We start from the raw sequence: 27,061 nt of genomic DNA, 5'->3' as shown, positions 1-27,061 counted from the left end.
ATTTACGGGGCTGTGTGTGTGTGTGTGTGTGTGTGTGTGTGTGTGTGTGTGCCCTGGGCTTGCAGTCAATGATTTATTGAGGGCGGAGGGGGGCGGAGCGCTGGTGTACAGTTTACATTGCCTCTTTATTTTTCTTGGGCTCGTTGAAAAAATAGTTCCAGAAGACGCGAGATATGGGTTGACGCGCCGAGATGGAGGAAAAGACGGCAAACTCAAGTTCGTCTCGGAAAGACGTCCTGTCTTCGCCGATGGCGCCCACCGTCGTGGAATTTGTCTTCTGTTTGCTCCCGTCCACGTTTGTCCTGCTGATCTCTCTGGCGAACCGCTGGTCCAGACTGCGTTGCTGGGCGACGGAGGCTGCCAGGGCGGTGGGATGGACGCTGTGGGTCGTGACGTGTCTGATCCTGCGCCTGCCTTTACGCCCGCGCGGGGAAACCGATGAGGCCGGGTGGTCGGGGACAGGTGTTTCTTCCGGGTGTCAAAGGTCAAACGGGATCCAACTGATCTGCAAACCCACGGCTCTTTCCGGATATCTGCTGCAGAACTGCGGCTCCCTGGCCGAGCCCAGGCTCTCCGCCTGGCCCGGGGGAGACCCCCACCTCCAGACTCTGTCCGGCCTGCTGTGCGGAGGACGAGGAGACGCGTTACAGTTCGCTCGGGACCACCTGCTGCTCAGGGACGGGGGGGTGGTGGCTCTGGACTGGGTTGTCGGGACGAGGCCCGGCGAGGCGGGTGCGAGGAGGGACTGGAGGAAGGAGCATCAGCCACAGGGACGAGCGTCGGGCTGCTTCGGCCCGTCGCCTCCGGTGCTCCTGCTCATCCCGCAGTCCTGGGGAGGCGTCACGCCGCATCTGAGGGATCTGTGCCGCCTAGCCCGGCAAAGAGGCTTCTACGTGGTGGTTTTCCACCCTCGGGGCACTGCCGGGTGCCCGCTGACCACCCCGCGGCTCACTGAGTTTGGAGACCCAGCTGACCTTGAGCAGGTTAAACAATCCACAGAACTGCTAAGAAGGTTTAAGTCAGTTCAAGGAAATAACAAAAGCAAAAATGGTAGATTCCTTGCAAATATTTGCCTTTACTAATAATATTCGCCTTACCCTCGCTTCTTTTCAGGCGGTTGCTTACGTGCACAGCTGCCACCCGTCTTCCAAGCTGGTGGCGGTGAGCGAGGGCTCCGGCTCCGGGCTCCTGCTCTCCTACCTGGGGGAAAGCGGCTCCAGCAGCCGCCTGACTGCCGCCGCCTCCATCTCACCTGTGCTCCTGGCGCAGCGCTGGTTCGAAACCGCAATACCGCCTCTCTACCACTGGGGGGCGCTGTTCCACCGGAAACTGCAGCTGAGCCGGTTAGAGTAACATGAATTTTCTGATTAATTAACTCGACCAGTTGATTAATCGATTAATTAATTTGAATAATCAGACAGTTAATTCTATTTGAATAACGAAAAATAAATTGAGATTAAAAAATATGGAAAGGGAAATAAAGATTTTTTCCCCCTTTAATCGTTAAGATATGCCAGCTCCTTGCGCCCGCTGCTCGCCGTGGACACGGCCCTGCGCTCTTCATCTCTCAAGGACTTCGAGGAGACACTTTTCTGCTCCTCATCTCAGCCTCTTCAAGGACAACCCCGCCGCCAGAACCTCCCACAGACTTCCCCCGTGGGTGATCGGTCTTCGCCGGACTGGAAGAGCTACTGGGAGAGGAATGAACCCCTGCGGGATGCGGATGAGGTGGCGGTCCCCGTCCTCTGCATCCTCAGCCGCGATGACCCTCTACTTCCGCCTGCCTCCTCCATCCCTCTCCCCCTCTTCTGGAAAAATCCCTTCTTCCTGCTGGTGCTGACAGACACCGGAGGGCACTGCGGCTTCCCTCTGCAAGACGTGGAGGACAAGGAGCAACAACATGGAAGGAACTGGAGTCATGTGGTTGTCCTGGAGTACTTCAGCGTGGTGGCGGACTTCCTCGACAGGGAGGAGAGGCAAGGCGCAGGCCAGGCCGCTCCTGCAGGAGAACATCAGGCCGGGCTGAGGAGCAGGGCCAACAACTTGTCCCTCCTTCGCAGGAGGAGGGCCAGCATGATGAGGAGATCCAGGCCTCAAACATCTGAGCGGAGCAGCGTGGAGACAGAGGAGGGGAACTTCTCCTGGAAGAGGTCCTACACCCGCTGAGGGTGCAGCACCTCCTCCACTGCACCTGGACTTATCCAAACCGAATCAGAGGAAATGATTTTCTGACAAGTACTACTGTAATATACTTGCAAATATTTGCATTATTTAAAAAAAAAAATCTTGCTGATTTTTTGGAAATGTATCAATTTTTTTTCTTTTCTGATTGGAAAAGTTTGCCCAATTCAAGGCTATTGCTTACTCAAGTAATTTCTTGCACAAAAAGTGTTTTTTTTTTGCTTTATAAATCGGGAGTCTCTTGACATATGTCGTTCCTTGAATTTTTTAGAATTTATGAAAAACAAAACAGTCTTAAACAATTAAAAATTCATATATCAAGGTTAATTTCAAGAAATTAAAAACACAAAGATGCAAATTCTTACAAATTCTGCGTGATGGCAGAAAAAGGAGATTTGGGTTTTTACTGTTTTCATTTGTTTTCTACAACCGGAAGGCTTTTCAGGTTTGCAAGGGTATAAGGGTCTTGCACCGTTGTACTCCATGCAACTTAAAATACATCTATTTTGAGCACATTTGTGAATATCCAGTTGACAAAACATAATGGCTGACACACAAGCACAAAAGCACCAAGGGACAAAAAAAATATTAAAATTATTTTATTACAGATGATTTTTTTTTTTTAATCCAGTAGCCCTCTTTCAACAAAAAATAGTAATTACAAACAAAATATTACATTTATCCCCTAAACTTTGTTTCTCAATTTCTTTTATACATTTTAAATCACTTTGTCATCTGTACGGAATAGCTTTTCTCTTCTATGTGACATTCAACTTTTGCACAATCTATACAATTTCATACAGTTTAATACAGGTCTCTGGACCAGGGAGAATAAAACAGCAAGATCCACCGAATGACAGGAGAGATAAAAAGGAATACTGATAAACAGACTGTACAGACCTAAACCCCGCCCCCCACCTCCTATCAGCCAATGGCAGCCATCTGAGGGAGATCACAGTAGATTATAATCTGGTAAATCACTTGTGCAATCAGTGCAAATGATCCAGTTCAGAGTGAGCAAAGTCTAGAGTTAGACTCTGACCCGACTGCCTCGCCAAACACCGGGGGTTCTAGTAAACACAAGAGAAGAACTACAGAAATCCATCACGGATTTGGCCCTCTGCAGACGCCGTTAAGAAATTAAAAAAACAAACATCCTTTCTAGCGCGAAAAAGGAAATAAAACACGAGAGAGACGCAAATTAAGAAGGGTTTGATAAAATTTCGTGGGTGCGATGGCATACTGGTTGGAGGAGAGAAGTGGGTCCACCACGTTCTAGGTTTTTTTGTTGCTTGTTTTGTTTCTTTAATGTATTTGGAGCTGAGTGAAGAAAAACAGACTAAAAGCAGAATTCTGACTGCAGGCTGGCGAGGCTTAAATAAACAAACAAACAAAAAAAAGGCAAATACTCAAGTGCAGAATGAAAGGTGTGTGTGTACCCAAAACAAAAACCGAGAAAAAAAAAAAAAAAAAAAAAGCATCTTTTAGAAAGTAGACCTGATAGGTGGAGCCCACGAATCCTTTTTACAGTTTTGACTTAGAATTCTGAGACCTTGACAGGTGGAGTTCACTAAATATTATTTACCAAGCCAAACATTGGAGAATTTTAAACTCTTGTCTTTCCTTACGACAATCCTGACTTTGCATCCGAAGGTCAAATTGAAAACATGAACGTCCCCAGGTGAGCGGACCGAACCTTCTAGCACGGGCAGCAATAAAGTTAGTAAAATATAGCCCATGCTGAAGCAAAGGCAAAACTTAGCTAGGTTTCAAATTACTGTATGTGCAAAACCATCCCCATTCAGCATTAAATGAAAAAGTCACCACTTACTTACCACACTCTGACCTACGGTTGCGTTACCGTTGACGACGGGTTCGGACCTCGCAGCTGCAAGGAAGACAGGAAACCGCGCGCCTGCAAATCACTGGAACGCCGCCGCTCTATAAACCACATCACTGTTTACATTACAACAATTTTGTTTGTCTTGTTTGATTAGATTTCCATCTTCTAATTCAAAATATACAATATTAACAGATTTTCTGTACATTACACCTCGGAAAACCATAACGATGCATAATCTCTGCATTTCAACATAAAATGTCCATCTCGATATCACTCTATAATCCTTTGCTTTATAGATTTAATAATACATATATGGCAAATATTTAGCTTTTCTTTCACTTGATTGAAGAGCTCTTCACCAACAGACGGGGGGTGGGAGGGTGGGGGGTGGGATTTGACCACATCAGGCTCGGGGAGGGGGAGGGGGAATTGGCGCTGGAGGGAGGCGGGGAGATTTGTGGTCAGAACATGACACCGGGGTCACTAGGGGGTGAGACAGAGCGGGGTGTCAGACCGGGAGAGGTTGCAGGGGCATGGCAGCGGAGATCACAGCATCATCACCAATCCAACCACTGAGACATTCAGCAGACACCAACTGGCGGAGGGTGAGGAGCTCCTCCTCGGGCTCTGTGTTCGCTCACTTTCAATCCTAACCCTATTTTTTTTTTCCTTTTTCTTTTTTTCTTTTTCTTTTAATAGTTATCACGTGAGTGTCTCCACAGTGTTTGCTTGGATAAACAAACAGAAGCTGTGGTAGCGTGCGTTTTCCCTCCCGCTGAACATGTGGCTCATGTAAAGCCAGCTTATACGGACACGTGTCATTTTAAGAGAAATCAAATGTTCGTGCCCCTGATCCTATCTTTTTTTTTTTTTTTTTTTTTAAGATCACAAAAATTCCCCGTGGCGCATGCATCCGATGACAAAGGGGCATACAGTTTAAATGAGAATTTGAATCGGAAAATAAACACGCATGTGTGTGTGTGGTTTCGGTATGTGTGATGACAATTTACAGGAGGTTACGGCCTGTGCCAATGTGGACTCACTGCCAGGTCAGGTCAGGCCGGCCTCGGGCAGAGGTGCTCCTTCCGTGTTCTTGAGGTAGGCCGACAGGCGGGAGTCGACGGGATTCGCTCGAGAGCACGCTCTACTGGATATCGCACCACATTCTCTAAAAAGGTCCCGGCTTGGACCGGGAGATTGTAGCAAACGAGTGAAGACTGAGCACCAGCGAGAAACTGATCAAGTAAAAGGTTAGCGCTGCTGAAAGCCCATCACTGTCAGCGGGGGTCTAGATTCGTATCCTTGCACGGGACAGGTGTTGTTGAAAGGGCAGGAGCCTGTGGAAACCCAAAAGCAGTACAGATGAAGAAGCGCTCCTCTCCTCAGATCCGGCTACGACCAAGCATGTTTGGCCTCTTAAAAAAAAAAAGTTTTGCCTGGACTTACACACGTCCGTCTGGCACAATCTCTCATGACACAGAGCAGTTGGCGTGATAAGGCGTAATGGCAAATCGGATTCTGGTGCCTTTACGCGTAGAATCTTTGCAGCCTCTGAAAGCATACAAGAATGTACAGGAAACATGTTCACTGCGGACTCAAAGCGCAAAGGTTGTGGGTCCGACTAAGCTCAACAACTTGGCTGACAAGCGCTGCCGGGCGCAGGTGGAGGCCAAAACAAAAGACTGCGATCGGACTGCTACACCTTAGCTGCCACTGCACTACCACTTTTCGCTAACGTACATGAACCTTGGCACTCAAATCCTGCGGAAAAAAAACCTGCCTCCTATTTCGTTCTTAAACCAGACATTACTCCCTGCCTTTATATTTACCAGCGACCGCACACAACAAATAATCTCAAACCTCTCTGTTGCTCTTTGCCTAGACTCAAAGCTTGAGCTGCGAGCGCTTGGACCATTTCCTTATTTGCACAAGGTTATTTCAAAAAACTACCCGCTGGAGGCAAACTATCAAAAACCACCTTATTGAGGTGAATTGTCTGCGCTAGCCCCAAAACGCTCATCACAAACATACTGCAAACAGGGACGTCTTTAATATAGATACGGTTTGGATATAGTACTCGGGGATTATGGCAATAGAGACTAAAGTGGCAAAAAAGCACTGTAAGCTCCAGTAACATGACACTATTGCACTCTGGGATGGCCGCAGCCATCCTGGACCCATATCTGGGCTTTTGGGTTTCCATGGCTTCCTGCTAGCGGTTACAACTGTGTGTGAGAGAGGAGTGGTGACGGGAGGAACTGGGCTGAGAAAACCAGGTCCCAGCACTGTGCAGAGTGTTTTTCACATGTGTGGTGCATGCATGGTGTGTGTGGACACACCTTAACACACAACTATTCAATGTTAAGACAAGAGCTGTGTGTGTGTGTGTGTGTGTGTGTGTGTGTGTGTGTGTGTGTGTAATCTAGGTGTATGACAGGTGGGACCCATTGGAGATTTGAGAGGTGATGCTGGCGCTCCTGCTCATGCCCTGTTCACTCCTCCCCCCTGATGACGTCCTCCTCATAGCCTGTGGGCTGTTCCTCACCCCTCCTGCGCCTCCCCCGCTCCCCCTCTGACTCCCTCCTCCAGGGTGATGGAGGCTCCAAGGCGGCGGGCCCCCAGCCAGCATGGGGTGACCCCAAGGCTGCTGTGAGCTGGAGCCCCCCTGGTGGTGATGACTATGGTGGCCGCCTCCTCCACCTCCTCCAGGCCAGTGGCCGCCCCCCTGAGCACCTTGGCCGCCGCCTCCTCCTCCCCCCCAGCCCCCCTGGGAATCGGGAGCCAGGTTGCTGAGCACCATGTTGCTGAATCCCAGCCGCATGGACTCCGAGTCAAAAGCCTCGATCTCTCGGGCCTGGCGCTCCAGCAGGGAGCGGATTCGCTCCAAGCGCTCATTCTGCAGGGCCAGCATTTCCTCCTCAATCTGGGGGGGGAGACAGACCGCAAGCTGGTAAGTGCAAAATGAAAGATAAGGGCATTACTTTGCCACTCACAGGCAGTAAAAACACAGCGTCTTAAACATGTTTAAGAAACCCAACAAAACTAGTCATGTGTACACAGATCCCAAATAACATGTAAGACAATTGTGATCATTTGTAAGATTGCAGGATATTTCAGTGCAAATACAAGTCGAACATACAGATCAATCGGGCAAAACTGAAACAAAACTTAACTTTGGCTTTGGTGTAAAAAACACACCAAAGCAAAGACAGAAAATCAGCGGGTGGCCAATTACTCATACGTTCTGTTCCTGCAAGAAAAAAGGTACGAGCGGTGACTTACTTTCTGCTCCAGCAGAGCCCTTCGCAGAGAGACCCTCTGCTCGAGCTCCCTCCGCTCCTTGTCATGCTGAGCGTCTGTCTGCATCTTGATCTTGCTCTGGTAGGCGTTGAGCAGCTCCAGCTCCTGCTGCAGCTGCATCCTCAGAACCTGACACTCCCCCTCCTGAGCCTCGTCTAACCTCAGCTGAAGGCAGGCGGTAAAACAAGAAGAAAAAAAAGGAAAAAAACGACATCTTTTAATGCAACATGGCATCTGTTTTTGTCTGGAAGACATCAAGAAAGAATAATTCATTTTTGTCCCTCATAACTGTCAGTGATCTTCATACAGCCACACTGACATTGGGACCTTATCTGCTGAACGAGATCATTAAAAAAATCATTCATCCGAGACCCCAGGACAGCAAAACCGAAAGACAGCCAGACAAGAAGGAGTCAGACAATTGTAAGATAAAAGCATAAATGACTAGAGCAAAGCCCTTCTATTATTTGATCAGAAAAAAAAAGTACTTTTTTTCCACTGAAAAACTAGAAGGTGGTGGTGTTGATGGTGGAATGGGTCACACAGGACTAATAATTATCAGCCTCCACTCCCAATGCAAGTTGACATCAATTTCTATTCCGATCCGGAAACAGTATTGATGATAAAATGTCCAAACTCTCCGGACTTCTCTGTCGGTTTTCCTCATGTACTCACAGCCTGCGTGGAGAGCATTTCATTGATGGAATGGTCATACTGCTCAGCCAGGATGGCCAGCTTCCTGGTCTGCTCCTCCTTCAGTCTCTTCAGCACAGCCTTGTGGTCGGACTTTGGCGTGGTCTCCAGCAGATGGTTCCTGAGGGCTTTGTACTGCCTGGTCTGGGTTTTACAAGTCTCCTGGAACTGCTTCTTAATCTGGAGCTCCTTGGACTGAAGACAATAGTGTTGAGTAGATGAGAGGCTCAACTACAGTACCAGTGTACAAATACCGTTGTTTAATATTAAAAACTCTAATAGGTTTTAATTGTCTACTTCCCACACAGGGATCATTATCAGGTAATATGCACCAAGTTTGTTCTTGAAACTCTTTCCATATGAAACACAATGTTGCTAGTTTGATAGCACTTTTGTCTTTTTGCACCCATTCACACTCTCAAAATTAAGAGCGAGACACTTGTCGGGACATGCTTTGCAATAAGTCACCCTTGAAAACTCATCTGAAATAACGTTTTACAGAAAATTGTTGAGAAAAAGAAAACAAAATGACGCACGTTTAGAAAAGATTCAGATCAGTGATGCTGTCCTGTAGTTTACTTGAGTAAACAACTTCATTTAGATTTTTCATGCACAGACGAGGGATTTACCTTCTGCTTGTTCTAGGGATGACTCACTCAGTATGTGTTGTGCGTTTGACAAATGGTTTCATAAAGCACATTATGATCAATCAATAAATAACATTTTTTCCCCACATTTCTCCATCAGTTTTTTGATTTTCTGATTTATGTGCTCCTTGAATGTTGTTACAGGGGTAAAAAATGAGGAGTCTACCTACCTTGAGGCTCTTGGGCTGCTGTCTGACCTCCATGACATGTTTGCGCCTCAGCTCCCTCTCCCTCCTCTTGTTGTACTCCAGCTGATTGGTGAGCTCCGTCTGGTGCTGGGTCCGGATCAGTTCCGTACGCGCCTTCTGGATGGTCCCTAGATGTCGGAACTCTAGTTCTTGCATCGACTCGTGATGCCTGAGCAACATGGCGTGCTCCAGGTCCTTCTGTGTCTGCCGTTTGTTCAGCTCCTGGCAACATTGATGTGCGGATTAAGTGGAATCAGAAAACCTCTGATTAAATAATTTTGAGGGAGCGGTGGCAGACGATAGTTCAAGAGTACCTCTCTGGCCAGATCCTGTTCTACATTGTGTCTGGTCATTAGGATCCTGCGTTTGAACCTTCGACACTCGAGTTCCAGGTACTGTCTCTGCCTCCTCAGCAAGTTGGCCTCCTCTTCCGCCTGGGAATGGGACGTGTGAAGTGTTAATGAACAGACAAATTCTAAATTCATCATGAAGTGTTTGGGTAGGTGGAAGGCAAAAAAAAAACAGTTAGTGTAAGGAATTCCAATAACTAAAGCCAGTCCTTGGTTTACAACGTCTGCAACCTATGGCCTTATGCGGTTATGTCGCCATCTCCCATCATAAATTTATTAAGGAAGTCTTGTTCCATAATTCTGAAGAACCGCTTTTGCGACATTAAAACAAATTTTCGCGCAGGAGCTAGTTGGCGAGCGGAGCGAACAAAAGTCATCATGGGGCGCTATACGCGGAAAACGGTTTTGCTTACATTTGACTCTCCAAAGTCACCTGCCCAGGTACCTCTAACACCTTCTATCATCTCTGTGACTTAACCACCGTGTTAGTGTAGGTGAGTGATATAGGTAGTTATGTATAGTGCCTATGCGAGTTCAGACTTAAGGTGAAAATCGAGTTACATCACGTTGTGTGAACGAAATTCTAACACAAGTCAAAGACCCCTGTATAGAACTTTATCTCGAGTCACCACTTAGTGTAACTGGTGTGCACGTGTTATCCTAGAACCCCTGACCTGGAAGTGTTGGATGTTCTCCTTCTGCTTTGACAACCACTCCTGCTTCTCTTTCTTTGGAGTCGACTGGTTCTCGCTCAGTTCCTGCCGAAAGTTTACAAATAGGTGATGATTAGGTTCATTTCACTCCGTCACTGCTGATGTTTATTCAAATCATAGCTAAGGGTACCTTTCTCTCCACACAGTAATTTCAAAGTTAAAATATAATGATCTCTGTATAAAGTGCACGATAATAACCTCCTAACTGGCAGCGGAGGTGGTCGAAGAGTTGAATAAATGTCTGTTTAAAACACATAAAGTATCACTATATACAGGTTATTGTTGCTGTAACGTAGAGGAGCAATAGGTTCTACTTGGGCAGCCTTCCAATGCAGGATTAGACTGGGAGTCAATCCAAATTCTGGTTAAAACCAAATCACATGTAGTTTTATTTCTTTTCCCCCATAACCAATTACGTGCATAAATGATGCAAAACTTATCTCGCAATAACATTATGAACTTAAAAGTAAGTGCAAAAAATGCACATCTGTTCACATAATTAACAAAAAAACTAGCAACAACTTAGATTGGGGAAAAACAAAAAAAGATATCATTTACAACAAAATTGTGAACTTAAATGCACAAGTCTTGGCATTCAGCACACAAAAAGAATTATGCTTATACGATGGCAGCCAACAGGTCATGGTTAATCCATGATGGGTTAAATGCAGAGAAGGAACTTACCCACGAGGGACTAATAAAATATAAATTATAATTATAATTACTTCCATGATGTTCTTCTACAACAGGTGGGGTGCTGCCTTCCACAGCGCTGCAGAGGATCACTCAGTCAAAAAAAAAAAAAAATTCTAAGAAACTACCAGGCTGATTAAGATGATCTGATATGTGATCATCCAGGCCAAGGGAACATTTTTATTGAAGGCCATTGTCATGGAGATTCACTCATACACGTATGCATGTGTGGTTCAGGTGTTCCACCTCTTTGAGCTGCTCCTTGCGAAGTTTATACTCCCGCTTCTGCGACTCCAGGAAGCTGCTGAGCTCCTTCTTCTGCTGCACCTGGATGTGTTGCTGGAACTTCTTCTCATCGTTGGCGAACGTCTTCAGCTAAAAACAGATTTTTGTTCATCGGTAAATTAGCATGTCGTTTGGTTACGCGAGTCTGAAATAAAATCGGAAATGGCGGAAAGTCCAAGTACACAGTATTAATCTGTCAGGTGTATAACTAATCTTAACTGCTACATCTGCAGACAATAAACAATAAATGGAAGGCTTTAAAGCTATCCTGTACTCATGTGGAGAGCTTATTCTATTACAATTGTCTATATTATTTCTGCGTAAACGTACATCTTTCTCAAGAGCGGCCTGGTGTTTTTTGAGTAGCTTTTCCATCTCTTGGGTGAAGTTGTTCCTCTGACTCTCCAGCTCTTTGTCCAACCTGAGCCTGTGCTCGTCCATCTCCCCTTTCAACTTGTTTTCAAGGGCCATCAGATGCTTCTGATGTTGCCTCCTCATGCGTTTGTACCCCGACATCTGCTCCCGCAGCTCAGAGTCCTGCTCGTGCTCTTGCATCTCTCGGGTCACCTGTAAGATTGCGGAAAATAGGATCAGCGCTGTCCATTGTTCAGAAAGGACTACCTTGGCAGTGATGATTGCTCTCGGGGATGCCAGACAGGCAGGAAATAAGCGTGAGCCAGCGGAGTCTTACAAGTGACGCTGTGCGAATGGTGGCAAAGTGCTCTCTGTTGCGGTAGTGTTTCCTCGGGGCCTGGGCTGGAGTTGTCTGGGGCTCCAAGGGTTCACTGCTGGCTGCCTGCTCCCCAGACAAAGTCTCTTCTTCTTCCTGAAGAACAATGGCGGCAAAAAAAAAAACGAAGCAAAAATATCAATGCTGGTAAAAGAAATGAAACCTCCGGATTTTCTGCTATCCCGAAAATCCCACACTGCAGCCACTTGAGCTTGGGCATCTCAGTGCAGCTCTGGAGGACTAATGCATCATGTAGAAGTTGCACTCATTTACCAAGCCATACAAGCGAACATGGAAAAGTTAACTTGAGTAACTGTCGACTCGCTTTGTCGGGGCTGTTGGTGCAACAGTTACAATGAATGCAACTAAAAAAGAGAGTTCTGCGTCACATCACCCACCGGTTTGAGGTGTATGACAGAGCTATTGGACATGACCGTGTGGTCTCCCTCCATCAGGTCCAACTCGCTGCGGCTGTCCTGGGCTGCCTCGTTCAAACTGTTGACAGAGCTGCTCTGGGAGCTGGCACTGATAGACATGCTGGGAATGGACTGATTGCTGCCGACACTGTTCACTGTTCCGGTGCGACCTCCACCCGGCTCCAGCTCCTGGAAGCAAGAATTCACACGCAGCGAGGGACAGAGAGAGAGAATGTGCCAGAGAGAGAGACAAGAAGACCAAGAGACACAGCGGACAAAGACAGACGCAAACCAATGCATTCCTGGTTATTTCTTCTGCCCTGCAGCATTTCATGCCGGTGGAAAATGGATATCTGTGCACAGTTCTTGATTTTGGGTAGGAAAAAACTGAAATACATCACAGACCTCATCACAATCCTGGGCTTCCGCAGTGGGTCCATTGTGGGCTTCCTGAAGAAGAATCTTCTTCATCTTGCGGTACTGCAGGTTGTCCAGCTCTCGCACTGCATCCTTGGTCCTCTGTATTAGGTCCATCAGCACAGAGTCGGGTCTTTCTCGCTGCAGAAAAGCATGCTAAAGAGGACAATAAGACGGAAAAGATTGGAAATGCTTCAAAGAGGACAGCTATACAATGCAATTTATGTCCAGCAGTGTAGTCCAATTTTAACCATTAATACACCAAGGAAAATCATGACGGCTTTTCAGAAAAGTTAACGAGTGACATAAGTCGGACAGCTTTTTAGAACAGTTTACGTGTGACGCAAATCGTGTCGAGCAATTTTGTCTGGAGTCAAACCAAAAGTAACGAGCTAAAATTACCCGATGCTTCAGCAGAGCAAAGGAATCAGAAATGGCAAACTCTATTGTCAACAAAATGTGTGGGATGACGAGGGCTGTAACGATTCAACCGACACAGGATTTGGTGCAACAGATGACACAATGCTTGCTGTTTCATACACTAAATGGAAAAAAAGCATCTAATTTGGAAATTCTGCAGTTTATTGTGATTCTGATAGTAAGAGAAGATAATTGCCTTTCCAAGGACATAAATTACAGAACCTAAATTGCCATATTTTTTAATGCAAGTGTGACTAACACTGGTCCTTGCGATAGTCAATTATATGTGCATAAATGCACTTTAATGAAAAGAGTATGATGGCCAAATATCAGCATGGATATGTCGACTTGAAGTAATCTATCAACAAGTAAAACTTTAAAAAGAAAATAAAACCCAAAGTTGATGACTAGAGGATGATCCCTGCACAGAGATTAGAAGACCTATCCGTTTTATGGAGGGTGAAGTTGAAAGGCAAAATAAGGAGGATAGGCAGAAATTAATTTAATGTGTTGAAAAGGAGAAGAATAGTTCAAGTCTATAAAAAGAAGGATGTTGTGTGCGCTGCCGCCGTACCCAAAGGACAACTTCCATTAGTCCATTAGTGGGCTAAGTGACAGCTGCTCGGTTACTTAAAAGTTAGGAGCAGAAATCACATCTATACAGTAATTACATCTGTCTTCCATCTACAAAACAGGGATGTGTATGTGTTTCCACACTTCAAATTCTGGTTGTGTGTGTGTGTGTAGAAGGAAGTAGAGGATTAATGGATCAAAATAGAAGCTTATGGGAACAGAACAGAGTGCAAACATCATAGAGATTTGTTAACAGGGGGGTCGTAAATCTCCATCTTAACACACTGCCCCTGTGTTGTTAGTGTGTTGTTAATGATTGTTGTTTGTATGTTTGTATGTATGTATGTGGGTGTGTGTATGTGTGTGTGTGTGTGTGTGTGAGTGTGTGTGAGCGCGCGCGCACTTACACCAAGCATGTCATCGGAGTGTGGTCTGTCCTGGGGGATTTTCTGAAGGCAAGAATCGATGAAGTTTCTGAAGTAATCAGTCCTGAATGAAACAAATTAAATTAAGCACAGAATTGAAAAAAACAACTACAAGGTAATACAAAAATACAACACATTATATGATGGCAGATACTACTTTGTGATATATCCCATAAATGCCTCTGTGTATGTAGTCCCTGTCGTCTTGTTCAAACACACAGCAGAAAAGGACAGTGAGAAATAGTGTATACAAACTATTTATAAATAAAGAGGACAATAGACAGAAAGATTAATACTATTAAAACAGAGACAGAATATTATTTGACCAGTACACAAGAAATTTATACAGGAGATTTTTATCCATGTCTATAAAATACATACTTTTCTTGTTTTTAGATGGATCTTTGCAACCTTAGTGCATTTTGGGTGATGTTATCAAAGAGAGTACATGAGAACCACATGGGGATGAAGTAAAAATTCTTTATGTACAGATAATGTGTGTGTGTGTGTGTGTGTGTGTGTGTGTGTGACCTCACCATTCACTAGATTGCAGTGTGGGACTCTCATTCTGCGCTATGTGGTATAAGGCACTCATTGCATTCATGTTAAACAAGGGAGGCTTCCTCTCCGCTAGAATAGAAGTGACAACCATTACTATGTAGTTCCACTCCGAACTCAAAAGGTTCACTCACGTGTATTTGTCAAAGGACAATGCCAACCATTTGCATTCATCAAACAAATCTTACTGAAGTTCCCTGAAATGTTAGGAAGTTAGGTAGGGGACATCGTATCTAGCCCCTTGAGTTAGCAAACAATGTGCCAGTAAATTGAAATGCTGTGTTGCAAATGAATGAGGACGATCAATTTTGTTGAAAATTAGACAACTGCACTTGGAAAAATTATCGTGCTAAAGTTCATATTCTTCCGCCACCCTCAAATCCACTGATTTTTAACTTAAGACCAATATAGCTTTGTGGTACTGTTCAGTGTCATTCAGCTTGGCCGGTGATTCATTAATGAAAAATGAAGAATTCTATATCATGGCTTCTAAATATCCATGGCAAATGCTTACAGTTTGTACTTGTAGATGCTTAACTTCTTACTTTTTTTTAAGCTATAATAATAATCCAGCAATGAGAAACCTCTATGCAGAAGAAAATTCAATTCGTGTTGCATGGGGTTAAGCACATTTCTTTTAAACTACTTGACCGGTTAAGGGATGGCATTTGCAATGCTAGTCATCCTCTTATGTGTTTGCAACCATTTGGATCTCTTAAGATCAAATTCACCAGAGTAGCAGGAGCAGTTTTTTGACACAGATGAGAGAACCATCAATAGTGAAATAGCTTGGTTTATTGGACAGATTCGACATACTAAGATGCCTGGAAGAATATTGTGTTTGAAACGTGTCTCCCACACAATAACTGCTGCACTGCAAGTCCACACTGACCCAAAATTTGCAGGCACTTCAGTGAGACCAGGTGTGGAATTTGAATTGAGCTCCGACACACTTCAATATTTATAAATGCCAGCCTTTGCATGGAAAGGTTTTCTGTCCTACATTTGTTTCAGACATGAGGATTCACGCTCACTTACCCAATTCTATACAGGTGATCCCTAAAGACCAGACATCCACTTTCCCATCGTACTGGCCCTCGTCCATTGCCAGAATCACCTCAGGGGCCATCCTGTATGGAAGACCAATAGGTGGGTTACAGATATTATAAAAGCAGCATACGACGCTCTGCCCCCTCCAAAAAGCCATTTTTAGCCCCTCACACCCTTCAAGGTTCTCAGTAATGTCTTAACTTATAGAATGCAGGGCTCCTCACACTTTCTGAGAGAGCGTTTTTCATGACTTCCCAATAGAAACTGAAAGGAATAACAATTACATGATCTTCTCCTCAGATTTCCTCTTTCTATTAATAACATCACTGTTAAAAAATGAGGTAATTTATTCTTTATTTGCAATTGTTTTGGTATATTTTAATGTAATTTGCAGGCATTTTCATCCATCCAGTTTAATTTGTAGTTTTATGTTTTTAGAACATTTTAACAAAATGTTTGGTTTGGGGTATATTTCTGGGCAATTTAAGAAAAAAAAAAAAAATCAATGCAATTATACGAGAAAAGAAAAAAAGGGTTCAAATATTCAATACTTTAGCAGGTGGAGGATCTAGCTTTACTCTTGATTTTCCTCATGATTTCCATGCATGGAATACTGGTAGAAATGCTCTCACGATTTGGCAGGATGTGTGAGAAACCCAAGACCCGCTGAGTTTAAACACCCACAAAAGATAATTTCAATTTTTTGGGTCTGATTTTTTTTTTTTTTTACTAACCAGTATGGTGTTCCGACAAAGGAGTTGGCAGGTGAGGCAATTGAGGCCGAGCCAAAGTCTGCAAGCTTGACCTGCCCTGGCTCAGTCAGCAAGATGTTGCCTGCCTTCACATCTCTGAGAGACAGTTATAAATAGGAACGAGTTGTGGCAGGCGGATATGAGACATCTTAGAAACCATGTGTATCACGTTAGGAAATTATAAAAACAAAAAACCAAAACCAGTCACCTGTGGATCATGTTGTGGGAATGGAGGTAGGCCAGCCCCTGCAAAGCACCATGTGTAATGGCAGCAATCTCTACTTCTTGTAGAGGCTTTTTATGTACTAAAGAGAAAAACAAAACACAAACAATGAGCAATTCCCTTTTTCAAATTTGCAGATCCATTGCAGCTCTTCAAAAAGCATGAGAGCGGACACATAAAAAAAAAAAAACAAACACCACACAGGACATATACTCACCTTCAAGGAGATCGGAGGCTGAGCCGAGACAGTACTCCATCACCAGCTACAGAGACATTGTGCAAAATTAACATATGAGCCTGTATGGTAGGAGGTAACAGTTCGATACCGTGCGTGTGAGCAGACGACATACCCATGCTGTATGTTCACGAAGGTAACATCCTTTGTACTCTATACTGTTGGGGTGCCGGATCCTTTGGAGAAACTTAACCTCCTTTATAATATCCTGCCATTTCTGGAGAGACAAGAAAAAAATGTAGCACACAGAGAATTGCTTGAGTTTGAAGTGCACACATAAAGAATTTCCCCTATGGGGATCAATAAAGTATTACCTTAAGAGTATATAGATTCTGGACACAATGCGGCTAAGTTGTTCACTCCATGATATGGAGCTTTTTACCATCACTTAAAGAATCTTAATCTAATCAGGGGGGGGTTCACTGAAGGTAAGCTGTGTAACCGTTGCACACAATGACAGCTGGAAGCCTCTAACCCGACCCTGTATGACCTGCCGCCACTGAGTGGCTGGAACAGTCAGGGTTGAGGGCTTTGCTCAAGGGCGCCTCCTGGTGATAATAAGAGAGGGGAAAGTGCTGCTTCATCTTGTTTCCTAGCCCAAGTGTCCACCTGATCTGGGGACTGAATTGGCAGCCAGAGCTATATTTAAATATTTCAATAATATCAAGATATATATAATGTATATATCGTATGCTAAGCAATGGAAACATGATCTGCAACAAAGACAAACATGTCCTCTGAAAAGACAATGCTATTTTCTTCTGATAATTCCTCACTGACTTGTCATTCATCTGATGTAGATTTACAGATTTTCACAGTAATGACTGATATTCAGCAGTTTCTAAATGACTTTTTTGGCGAATATGTGATGACTTTAAAAATGACTCATGAACAACTGAATCATATAAGTGGGAGTGAAATGGTTATAGAATTTCCAAGATGTGCAATAATAGCAAATAACTGGATGTAGGTGATGCAAATCTGAACCACAATGTTCATTATGTTAAAAAAAAAAAATCTTGTTCAGCGCCACGTTTAGTCAATCAATATACAACCTGACCCGAGTGAAACTTATGCTTACCAGTAAAGACGTGTCAGGATCTTTTGCTGCAAAGAATCATTTCAGTATAATCAAGCTTGTCTCAATTGTCTCACCTCATTAGACTGTTTTCCACTATAAGACATCTTTTTAATTGCCACAACCTCATTCGTGCGTACATCTCGTGCCTGAGAAGCAAAAAGCACATTGTCAGGGAAGAATTCAGTCTACCATTCAATATAATATCTATTTACGTTTTCCTCATTAAGGATATTGTATTTTTGACCGAGTTCTTTCTATCTGGGCTGGAAGTGGTCTTTTAAACCACACTGCGATGGGTGTGGTTTAAGACCAAATTAATCTTGAGACACTTATTCAATACCTTTTTGGTACTGTATTATTAGGAGACAAACAGAGTAGCTTATCAAAACAAATATATTTAAATCACATTACTGACTTGATTTCCAGGACAGGGTTGTGCAAGGCCTGGCAAAAACAGACCAGATCTACACTGATCGGGTCTCCTCTACCACATTTCATGTGTGATTTCCACAGGGCCGCAACATAGCAAAACAAGAACAACACGGCCGTGGACACAAGTTGCTCAACCTAGGATAACTAATCAGATGAAATCAGGTGCAACATGGCAGCCACTCTTACAAGTCCTTGGGTCAAACCAGCCAGATAAATGGTTGTGACTGGCGTGATATTGCAAGAAGGTTGGAGAGATTAAATGATGCGGCAGATATGTCTGGCAGTCAGGCTAGGCTGTGCTAGGCTGAAACATATGTAACCCAGAGCAGGTAGGATCCTAACATTCAGCTGACTTTAGCCCCTGACTTAACAGTTCTCTACAAAGATGCTTTCAATTGGTTAAGTCTTTTATAGAAAGAATTGCCATACAAAGTAGACGGCGCCAAAGCTGCCATGTCCAATCTCTCGGAGGTCAGAGAAAAGTTTCTCTGGGTCTTCTTTGAAGAAAAGCTCGGCCACCTCCGGATCCTTCAGGCTCCCTGCCCTTACAGAGGAGGGCATGCTGGTTAATGCAGTCCCTTATCACCCACGCAAATGGGACAGGACAATGTGGGTGATGAGCTACGCCAAAGCAGCTGAAGACTCATCTGCAGTAATAAAGGGGTGTAAATGACCACCACATGGGCACCTAAAAGGATAGATAGGATGAAGGGAAAAAGAAACAAAGAGAGACAAGTGTTAACTTTCAAGATAAACGACCATGAGGAAACATCTATTTAAAATCTGTAAATAACAAATGTCAGTGTACCAACACTGTAGAGGAAGAAAGCAAATCTTGTGAAACAAACGTGAAAGCACATACAAATCATATTTACATTCTTTGAATAACAACACAATATGAATGATATACAGTACAAATTGGAAAAACTGAATACTGTCATATTCAGAGGAAGATATATTGCTCCAAACTATAGCCTTTTAATGATTTCAGAACACAATCATAAAATGTTTCTTCATAAAAGTTCCCTTTTCCAGCTTTGACGCGATGATTAGCTCACGGTCACACCCCAAGTGCTGGACCACTCATTGCAGAGTCATCACAACTACATCACTTTAGATGGCTTCAGCAGTTATTGCAGACCTGTAAGCAACTTCACTGACTAGGCAATGCAATTACACCAGCTTAGGAATCAATTTCATGTCCGTTTCACTACATGGCCCTGAATAATGTGGGGTGGGCTCTTTATGATGATCAATTAGCAGGCCGAAGGTCAAATTTTATGTACTATAAACTAGAGCTGTTAATTTTTTGCAGCCATTGGACTTGCACGTTGGGGTGCTACTATATTGCCAGCAGCGAGTGTGTGCATATTGTTTTTGTACCTTACACTATCAATTTGCTCTTGGAGGAAGATTTACAATTTCAACCGTGGTTAGAGATCCCATGATTTCCCATGATTTTAAAAAAAGAACTTTAAAGGGGTCACAGTGTAGATGCTCCGATCAAAGTGTTTGTTTAAGGGTTGAAAAGGGTTTAATAATATTTTGGACCGCTGTTATGTCAACACCCTTTTATTTATTTATTTTTATTTTAGAACAACATAGGCAGATTCAGTAGAGGACCATTTCAGACGTCTGTAAAATTTGTTTCTCTGAACCTCTTGGGCAAAGATGTTGTGTCAGTGATGTTGTGAGTGACCAGGAAAACTGCCTATTACCTAACACAGCATCCTACTGCGTACAATTCAGTTTTATCTGATACAAAACTATTGCCGATGCTGTACATGGATTCACTTTTGAATGAGCCAAGTACCGGGTGAGACTCCTGCGGATCATAGATGCTCTGCTGGGTCAACGTTGTAAACTGCGACCTCATACTCAGAAAAGCGTCCAACTAACTTAGGTAAAAGCACAAGAGTTGAACTAATAACAAAACAAGGGCAACAAACTCTCAAGGACAACAACTCAGGGAATCCAGAAGTGGCTTCTGGGAACACTTTTTATGTTGGATTCTCGTTAGTAGACAAACACTCACAATAGCCTCATTCTGTTTTAATGCTTACAGCATTATTAGATAAGCAGAGTCCAAAATTAACTTTTTACCTCACTGGTCATGGGGACTGTTAGACGATAAAATCCACAGGGCAAACATATTTTTGACCCGCCAAAGTAATTTTTCTATTACACAAAACCCAATAAATATTCGGTTCTTGAAGCAAGTTCCGACATGAATACAAGGTAGTGATTTTTTTTTATGTAACAGCTGGTATTTGAATGGCATTGAAATGCTGTCACACTAGATGTGGGTCCAACAGTTTACTGTGGCACGGCCTTCAACATTCAACGATGGCTGTCACCAGATACAAAAAACACACAATTTGAACTATGACTCAAACAAATGGCATTAGCAAGCCTGATAGTTGTTTGATTGCTGTTACGATTGCTGTGGTTCTCTGTGCTGTATATTGTGGATGCATTTTGGTTTTTCACATTGTCTCCTAATTGTCTCTCTTTTTATATCTATACTCATATTTATTTGACACTAATAATCTGTTACGCTGCAGTGACAAAAGAATTTCCCCTATGGGGATCAATGAAGTTTATCTTACAGTTACTTCAAAACCTCTACTCAATATGAACATTATTAGTATTGCATTAATTCAATGATAAATAGTCAAAACTCCACACATAAAGGTTTGCTGTGCGGGGGTGGTGTCACTCATCTGATCCGTAGCGGTTTTATTTCAGACTGCAGCAGAAAGATCTGCGGCTCACAGCATGCCTGGAGATGTACCTTGTGTGGATGCTGCTGGACTCAAACAATTCAAGAGCATTACCTCTAACAAGCAATATGATTTAAAAAAAAAAACAGACATAAAAAACATCAACGCAATACATGCTTGGCTGAAAACCTAAATTGCAATCGACCCGTACTGACATGCTAAGAGATATTAACATTACAACAAACCTTTATATTCACTGGTACATACGCACCCTTTCTCACAGTTTCTATGAGAGACACACTGCCTACGCACAGAGCTACTCCTTAAAGTGAGTTTACTACTGGAGATGCTTACAGTTGATATGGTGCCAAGTGCCAAACAAATATCAAAACCCTGCCTTTCATAATATACATCAAGCCAAAGTGGCTGTCATAATAATAATAAAAATAATAGTACTAATAATAATGATATGCAAGGCAAAAAAGGAATAAAATACAGTTTTTTGGCACCTGCAGATACTTTGGTAAATATGAACATTCTAAAGGTTAATAATCTTTGTTGAAGATACCTGATCATCATTTCAACATTAATATTTGGTGGACTGAGGTTGTGACATCAATGTTGGAATATTTAGCCACTGCTGCAAAGTTATGTAATAAAAAAATAAATAAAATAAACAATATCTGCAATGTTTACTCAAAAGCGAACTTATCAGCCAAGATCTGTAAGAAAGAATTGCATTAATTTTTTTTGGTACAATGATTTTACAGCAATTGGATTTATTATAATGAAATGTTCCCTTCAGCTGTGAATTGAGAAAAAACAGCTATCCTTGACATGACCTGTGTATATTCCTTATATAATTGATAATTCATACTACTGAAACGAAAAAAGGGTGTGTATCCCTCTCTCTCTAAATCAAATGCACCAGCACACAAAAAAAAAAAAAAAAATCAGAGGACTGAACAATAAGTCACAAGACAAAATGTGGGAGACATGGACTGGTTATCATTAATACACAACTTGTTCTGCCTCAGTGCTACAGAAACTGTTTTCTTGATGTATTATTGAACTGATTTTCCTCTGCAGTGTAAAGCCAACAACCGACCAAATACAGGGGCAAGCAGTAGCTAATTTGCCATGGGGTTTAATAGAGAATAAGCAAGAAAGGTGATAAGAAATAGCCAGCAACTATATTGATCACTATTTCGGCATCGTCTTGGCATCAGTCAGGCAGCTTCTTAAACACAAAGAGAAGGATTGTACCGAACAGGGAACATAAGAAAGCTCAAATATGATCATTAATGAGACAGTGGCCGCAGTTAACATTGACAGAAAGCTGATACTTGGTCCAGTATAATCAATTTTCAAGACTGGTGTAACTTTCCTCCACAAAGATCAAACATCAGACACAAATAACATGTAGAATGAGTTGCTGCACATCTTTACACACGTGTTCAGTTGATAAAGCAAGATAAAAAGCACTTGAAAATTATATTCTCAACAATTTTAAATTGTTTAGGTGTGTGTACAAAGCTGTATAGTGTAAATATGCAGTGCAATGAACAATATCTTTTAAATAATCTAAAAATGCACAGAGAGCCAGAGTGATGCATGTTTATGAAACACAGACATGAAAAAAACACGGTTTCAAATGATGGTATCCATGTGCTATGCTAAATGGGCTGGTCCTTAAAATATTACAAAAACATCAACATTAATAACATGGACATTGAGGTAACCATCCTTACATCATGGAGGCTTATGAATGAGGATTTTTGTGTCGGGAGAAAAATAGCAGGGTTGGTTCTTTCTGACATTCCAGCACCCAACACAAGCACTGCTACATCCCAGCTGTTCAGAGACAATGTTAATTTCATGACCTACTTGTGTGCTGCTGTTCAGATGGCACATACACCATGTTTCTGTCTCCCAATTGGAGAGCGAAGTGATCCCGCTGCTTAGACTGATAACTGATTGAGTCTCTCTCTCTCTCTCTCTCTCTCAAAGAATGAAAGCTCTCTGGGTTCTATGTCAACAACAGGATGATTTGTGGCCCTGTAGAACTGATGGTGAAAGAAGAGGACCAAAGCGATCAAAATCTAAGAGCACTCGACCCATTCTCTTCACAATTTAGAAGAAGCCACGTTTGCTCTAAAGAATTTAACTGGATATAAATGGGCAAATGCTGTTTGACACCTTCAACAGAAACACAATGAGAGCTGGGTGTTAGGCCTTCAAATGAATGTCAACATTATGTCAGGCATTCGTCTAAATTCAGTTTCATTAATATTTCTTATTTTCTTTTTTTCAGAATTTGTTTAGGTTTGATCAAATTTTATTTTGACCCATCATCACTCAAGGCGAAATGGTTCAAAGATTGCAGACAACAAAGTACTGTTTAAAAAAGGCAATTCATCAACAGTTGGGAAAGGCACTAGCACAAACAATTGACATGAGCAAGATTTGGCGAGAGGTTATTAAATGTGGTGTACATGCCGTTCCGGTTGTTGGTTCAGCCCTATATAAAAACTAAGTTTTCCAAGTTAAACCAGTATGGGTAATTTGTCATATCATACAGAGACAACAGTGATTATATGATAGAAGATGAACATTATACATCTGTTCATATCTAAAGCTGACTAAAATGATAACTGCCAATTAGAATCTGTGTTTTGTTAGTAGCTTACACAGTATGCATGCTCAATCGCTTGAGAATCAACCTACCCACCCTATACTGTATTTGCTGTGAATGAGGCCAGAGTCCCCTATTCAGTGACAGTGTCACTCAAATATCATGACCGAATGCATTTAAGCACAACATTGACTCATACTACTATTAGGATATGCCATGAGACACACCAACTTTTGAAGTGATGTCATCTGCGGGCCGTTTATTCAATATTGCCTTACGTTTTCCATTTCTGAAAACCAAACAAGTTTGATATAAAAGAATAAATAAAAGTGAGCTAGTGCACCCGGTTCAGTCCTCTCAGTGAGAACTAACCATTTCTGTAAATGTGCACACATCTGGAGCTTTGAAGCAAGACTAGACATTTTCTGCTAAAATAAATGATGTAAATGCCCTCTTTTCAAGTTAACTGCACATGTTAGACTTTCAGACACTTGGCTCATGCCAGATGAGTAGTGCAGAGGGATTTCATGTTTTACTGGTCATTCTATTACATTTGAAAATAGGGCGACATTCTGTTCAGTCATTTAGGGGAAAGTGCAAAGCTGTTTTCCTATGAAACTCCAGGAGGAGCAACCCTTACCAAAGCATTTCACTACATGGAGGTGAGTCTGAGTCTTCATTTTTGGGATAACTATTCTTTAAAGAAAACAGAAGTGCCATAGCAATAAAACAGTAGTGGTTTCCCATAAAGCTATTCAAAAATAGCATATTCAACTCTGGCAGAACTGAAAGGGAACCAACTGTGCCGCAGTAGCTGAGGAAGAGGTGCAGAGATCCTTCAGTGATGATAAATGCAGTACCGTTAAAAGTTTTAATACGAGCTAATTTTACAGGGACAAGCGCCTTGTTTTATTGAATAAAAAGAGATGACATACATCTAGGATTGCAAGCATTGCTAATTTGCATGTCTTATTAAAAGCAAAAGTTTGGAATGAGCTTCTCAATTTGAATTAAAAAAAATTAATGTTAATGTATCATTAATAAAGTATTAATTTAGCTCCTCTGTATAATCCTGATATATCATGAAGCAGACAGCACATGTCAAAGCTTTATAGGAGGTGGATTGAATTGAACTCATTAATATATTTTTATTAACCAAGGGCACCTGATCAGTCAGATGTTTTAGAGAAAAAAATCAAAGAAGGTGAAAAAAAAACACTTCGGTTTTGATGTACCTAATTTTGTTCTGAAGATTTGGGACTGTGTCAGCTGAAGGACTTTGTAGAGACAGTCTTTAAGCTTACATTGTTGCTGAGCTGTATGGTTCGTCTGTACATTTACTGTCACAAATTTAAAAAAACACCTGAGAAGTTCACACGGAAAAATAACTTCTTGCCTGAGGTGATGACAGTGCACAAACATCAAAAAATATGGACACGGACACATTGTGCTTTTAGGTGTCCCCCTTTAAACCCCTGGACCAATGAATGACAGGATTGTATGTAGAACTTTGTTTCAATGTGTAATTTCCTTAATCTGATGACGATTGAAAGCTGTCAAACAAACGTGGTGAAGTAGTAGCCCCCCGACAGGGATTCAAGGGGGAGTATTCAGTTCAATAGCATTAAATTGAAATACTCAAGTAAAGCACAAATACTGTTAAAGTGTGCTTAAGAACACTCCTTGAGTAAATGTACTTGGTTATTTGCCACTACTGGTGGGTGACTGTCATCAAGTTGGTAGACTAGCAGGCAGGACAGGCTTTGCTTCAATCTCTAATCCATTTTTCCTGGAAGGCAGTTAAAACTATTATCTACTGTGTCCATATTCAGTACCCCTGACATAACTGACACAAAACACAACATATTTTTACCAGATGTTTTCTAGCACAGCTCTATATCTCATTAACAACAAGTCCTTGAAAGTAGCAAAATGGGAGAACTGCTCCTGCTTGGGCAAACACTTGGGTCCTGACAGGCATGCAAATACATAAATGGTCAAATGACCGGCACACCCATCGAGGCAGGTGATGAAGAAAATAGGGTAGGAAATACAGTATTGGATAAATAACAGATCACGGGAACCTTTGAAGCAAAAGGATTGTGTTCATCACCAGACCCCAGGAAAAACAGGTGGAGTACTCATACTGCAGAGGCTATTTGACAAAGAGAGAGTACAAAACAGAATGTGTGGGTGGATCAACTACCGAGACAATGGAAATGCGCGGTTCAACCATATTCCAAACATGCTAAATGCTTGTCATCCACATTTTAAGCGGAGAAGTCACGGATAAGGCGGCGGGGGACTGGCTTGCCGAGTGATAGTCGGTGTTACGCAATATCAACAGTGAAAACAGAGGAATGCGACTCACGTCAGTGCACAATAACAGCCATCAACGGGCGATAGATGCGAGCTATGTCTCTAACACTCGACAGTTGCACTGGAAAGCAGGGACATGTCAGACTTCCCCAAACCAGTGTGGTTTGTAAACAAGATGCCAGGACATGTACGTGCGACATTCACAGGAAAGAGTCTCGACCAATGTCACCTACAGCCACACAACAAACTAACCACCGCTCTCGCAGATAAGCAAACTTTGAAAACATACCCCTTCGGAGCGGAGTTTCACTGACAGCCACAGTGGACAAAAACAAGAATGAGGGAGTGGCACTGTTTGTAACGATAGTTGCATAAAGCGGATTAGCAAGCCAACGTAGCTGGCTATCCCTGCTTTAGGTAAAGCAATCTGTTACCATTATTCACAACAATCCTAATCGCTTACGTTTTAGCTTGCTAGCTATGCTCTCCACACGTCAACATTATTTGCCAATATGTTACCTTAACAAGTCAACACACCAAAACATGGCTGGCTGCAGCTGTCCTACAGAGCGAACTCAAATCTTGTCGATGTCACAGACCGTACAAATTGTGACAAGAACTTTCAGATAGCTAGCAAATAGCAACGAATGTAGCTGACTTAGCTCGCGAAGTTGGCTAACCTATGTTGCAATCCATTGCAACCGTGCTCCACTGCAGCACTGTAGCTAGCGACAGGGAACAAAATCGAGCTATCAATCGTTAGCGAAATGCTTCTGTCAGCCGCCAACTTACCCGGTCAAAATGAATCCGCATAGGATGAGACGTCCGTATGATGAGCCGATTTATCCAGTCACACTCGGTTTGCCAGATAAATCGGTTGAGTAGAACGTGGAGGCAGCGCAGGGCAGCCCAGAGAAATCAAAGTGGGGGATATCGCTAGCTAAAGGGTTAGCGATGCTAACTCGCTATTCCAACAGCTGTATACTTGCCCAACCCGATAAAGACGGTCTCACACACGCCGCGGGACCTGCTAAAATGCCCACTTCAGCAATAGCCGTTGTTTTCTATCTATATCAGCCGGAAATGATTGATGCCATCTTGAGGCGAGCTGACTGGGCTAACGACAGTCGGGCATTAACTGTCATAACGAACTGGCAGGCAGGCTACTGGCCACATAAC

The 27,061-nt window shown here is 42.8% G+C and overlaps 2 protein-coding genes across 3 annotated transcripts; one reads left to right on the top strand and one right to left on the bottom strand.

The window, feature by feature from the left end:
• Positions 1-121: 121 nt before the first annotated feature.
• Positions 122-6,750, top strand: LOC147216779 (protein ABHD15). Its single transcript, XM_086176632.1, has 3 exons — positions 122-983; positions 1,114-1,343; positions 1,509-6,750. The coding sequence occupies exons 1-3, from the start codon at positions 192-194 to the stop codon at positions 2,164-2,166; spliced, it is 1,680 nt and encodes a 559-aa protein (XP_086032758.1). The 5' UTR covers positions 122-191; the 3' UTR covers positions 2,167-6,750.
• On the bottom strand, positions 2,766-27,043 carry taok1b (TAO kinase 1b). Of its 2 annotated transcripts, none has more exons than XM_086176630.1 (21): positions 26,675-27,043; positions 18,635-18,893; positions 17,848-17,919; positions 16,808-16,909; positions 16,675-16,720; positions 16,443-16,539; positions 16,217-16,330; positions 15,471-15,562; positions 14,411-14,504; positions 13,857-13,938; positions 12,445-12,612; positions 12,022-12,228; positions 11,585-11,719; positions 11,224-11,460; positions 10,855-10,983; positions 9,877-9,960; positions 9,167-9,286; positions 8,835-9,074; positions 8,000-8,212; positions 7,307-7,489; positions 2,766-6,947 (listed from the first exon to the last, which is right to left on the bottom strand). In XM_086176630.1, the coding sequence occupies exons 2-21, from the start codon at positions 18,764-18,766 to the stop codon at positions 6,447-6,449; spliced, it is 3,048 nt and encodes a 1,015-aa protein (XP_086032756.1). In that variant the 5' UTR covers positions 18,767-18,893; positions 26,675-27,043; the 3' UTR covers positions 2,766-6,446. The 2 variants fall into 2 exon arrangements, with proteins under 2 accessions (XP_086032756.1, XP_086032757.1); XM_086176631.1 differs by lacking the exon at positions 26,675-27,043 and adding an exon at positions 26,172-26,210.
• Positions 27,044-27,061: the final 18 nt, after the last annotated feature.

Source organism: Fistularia commersonii, chromosome 29, assembly GCF_037954325.1.
Source record: "Fistularia commersonii isolate RoL2024-O1a breed Wild chromosome 29, RoL_Fcom_v1.0, whole genome shotgun sequence".
Classification (NCBI taxonomy): Eukaryota; Metazoa; Chordata; class Actinopteri; order Syngnathiformes; family Fistulariidae; genus Fistularia; species Fistularia commersonii.
Note: the sequence above shows the minus strand (reverse complement) of the source record. Positions and strands in the feature narration are given on the sequence as shown.

Bases quoted from the DNA above. Each gene is read 5' to 3' on its own strand.
- taok1b (XM_086176630.1), bottom strand. From the start codon at position 18,766: ATGCCCTCCTCTGTAAGGGCAGGGAGCCTGAAGGATCCGGAGGTGGCC. The intron at 10,984-11,223 runs GTACGTTTACGC...ATCTGTTTTTAG, and splicing joins AGGCCGCTCTTGAGAAAGAT to CTGAAGACGTTCGCCAACGA. The intron at 9,075-9,166 runs GTACTCTTGAAC...CAATGTTGCCAG, and splicing joins AACAGGATCTGGCCAGAGAG to GAGCTGAACAAACGGCAGAC.
- LOC147216779 (XM_086176632.1), top strand. From the start codon at position 192: ATGGAGGAAAAGACGGCAAACTCAAGTTCGTCTCGGAAAGACGTCCTG. The intron at 984-1,113 runs GTTAAACAATCC...GCTTCTTTTCAG, and splicing joins ACCCAGCTGACCTTGAGCAG to GCGGTTGCTTACGTGCACAG. The intron at 1,344-1,508 runs GTTAGAGTAACA...TTAATCGTTAAG, and splicing joins CGGAAACTGCAGCTGAGCCG to ATATGCCAGCTCCTTGCGCC.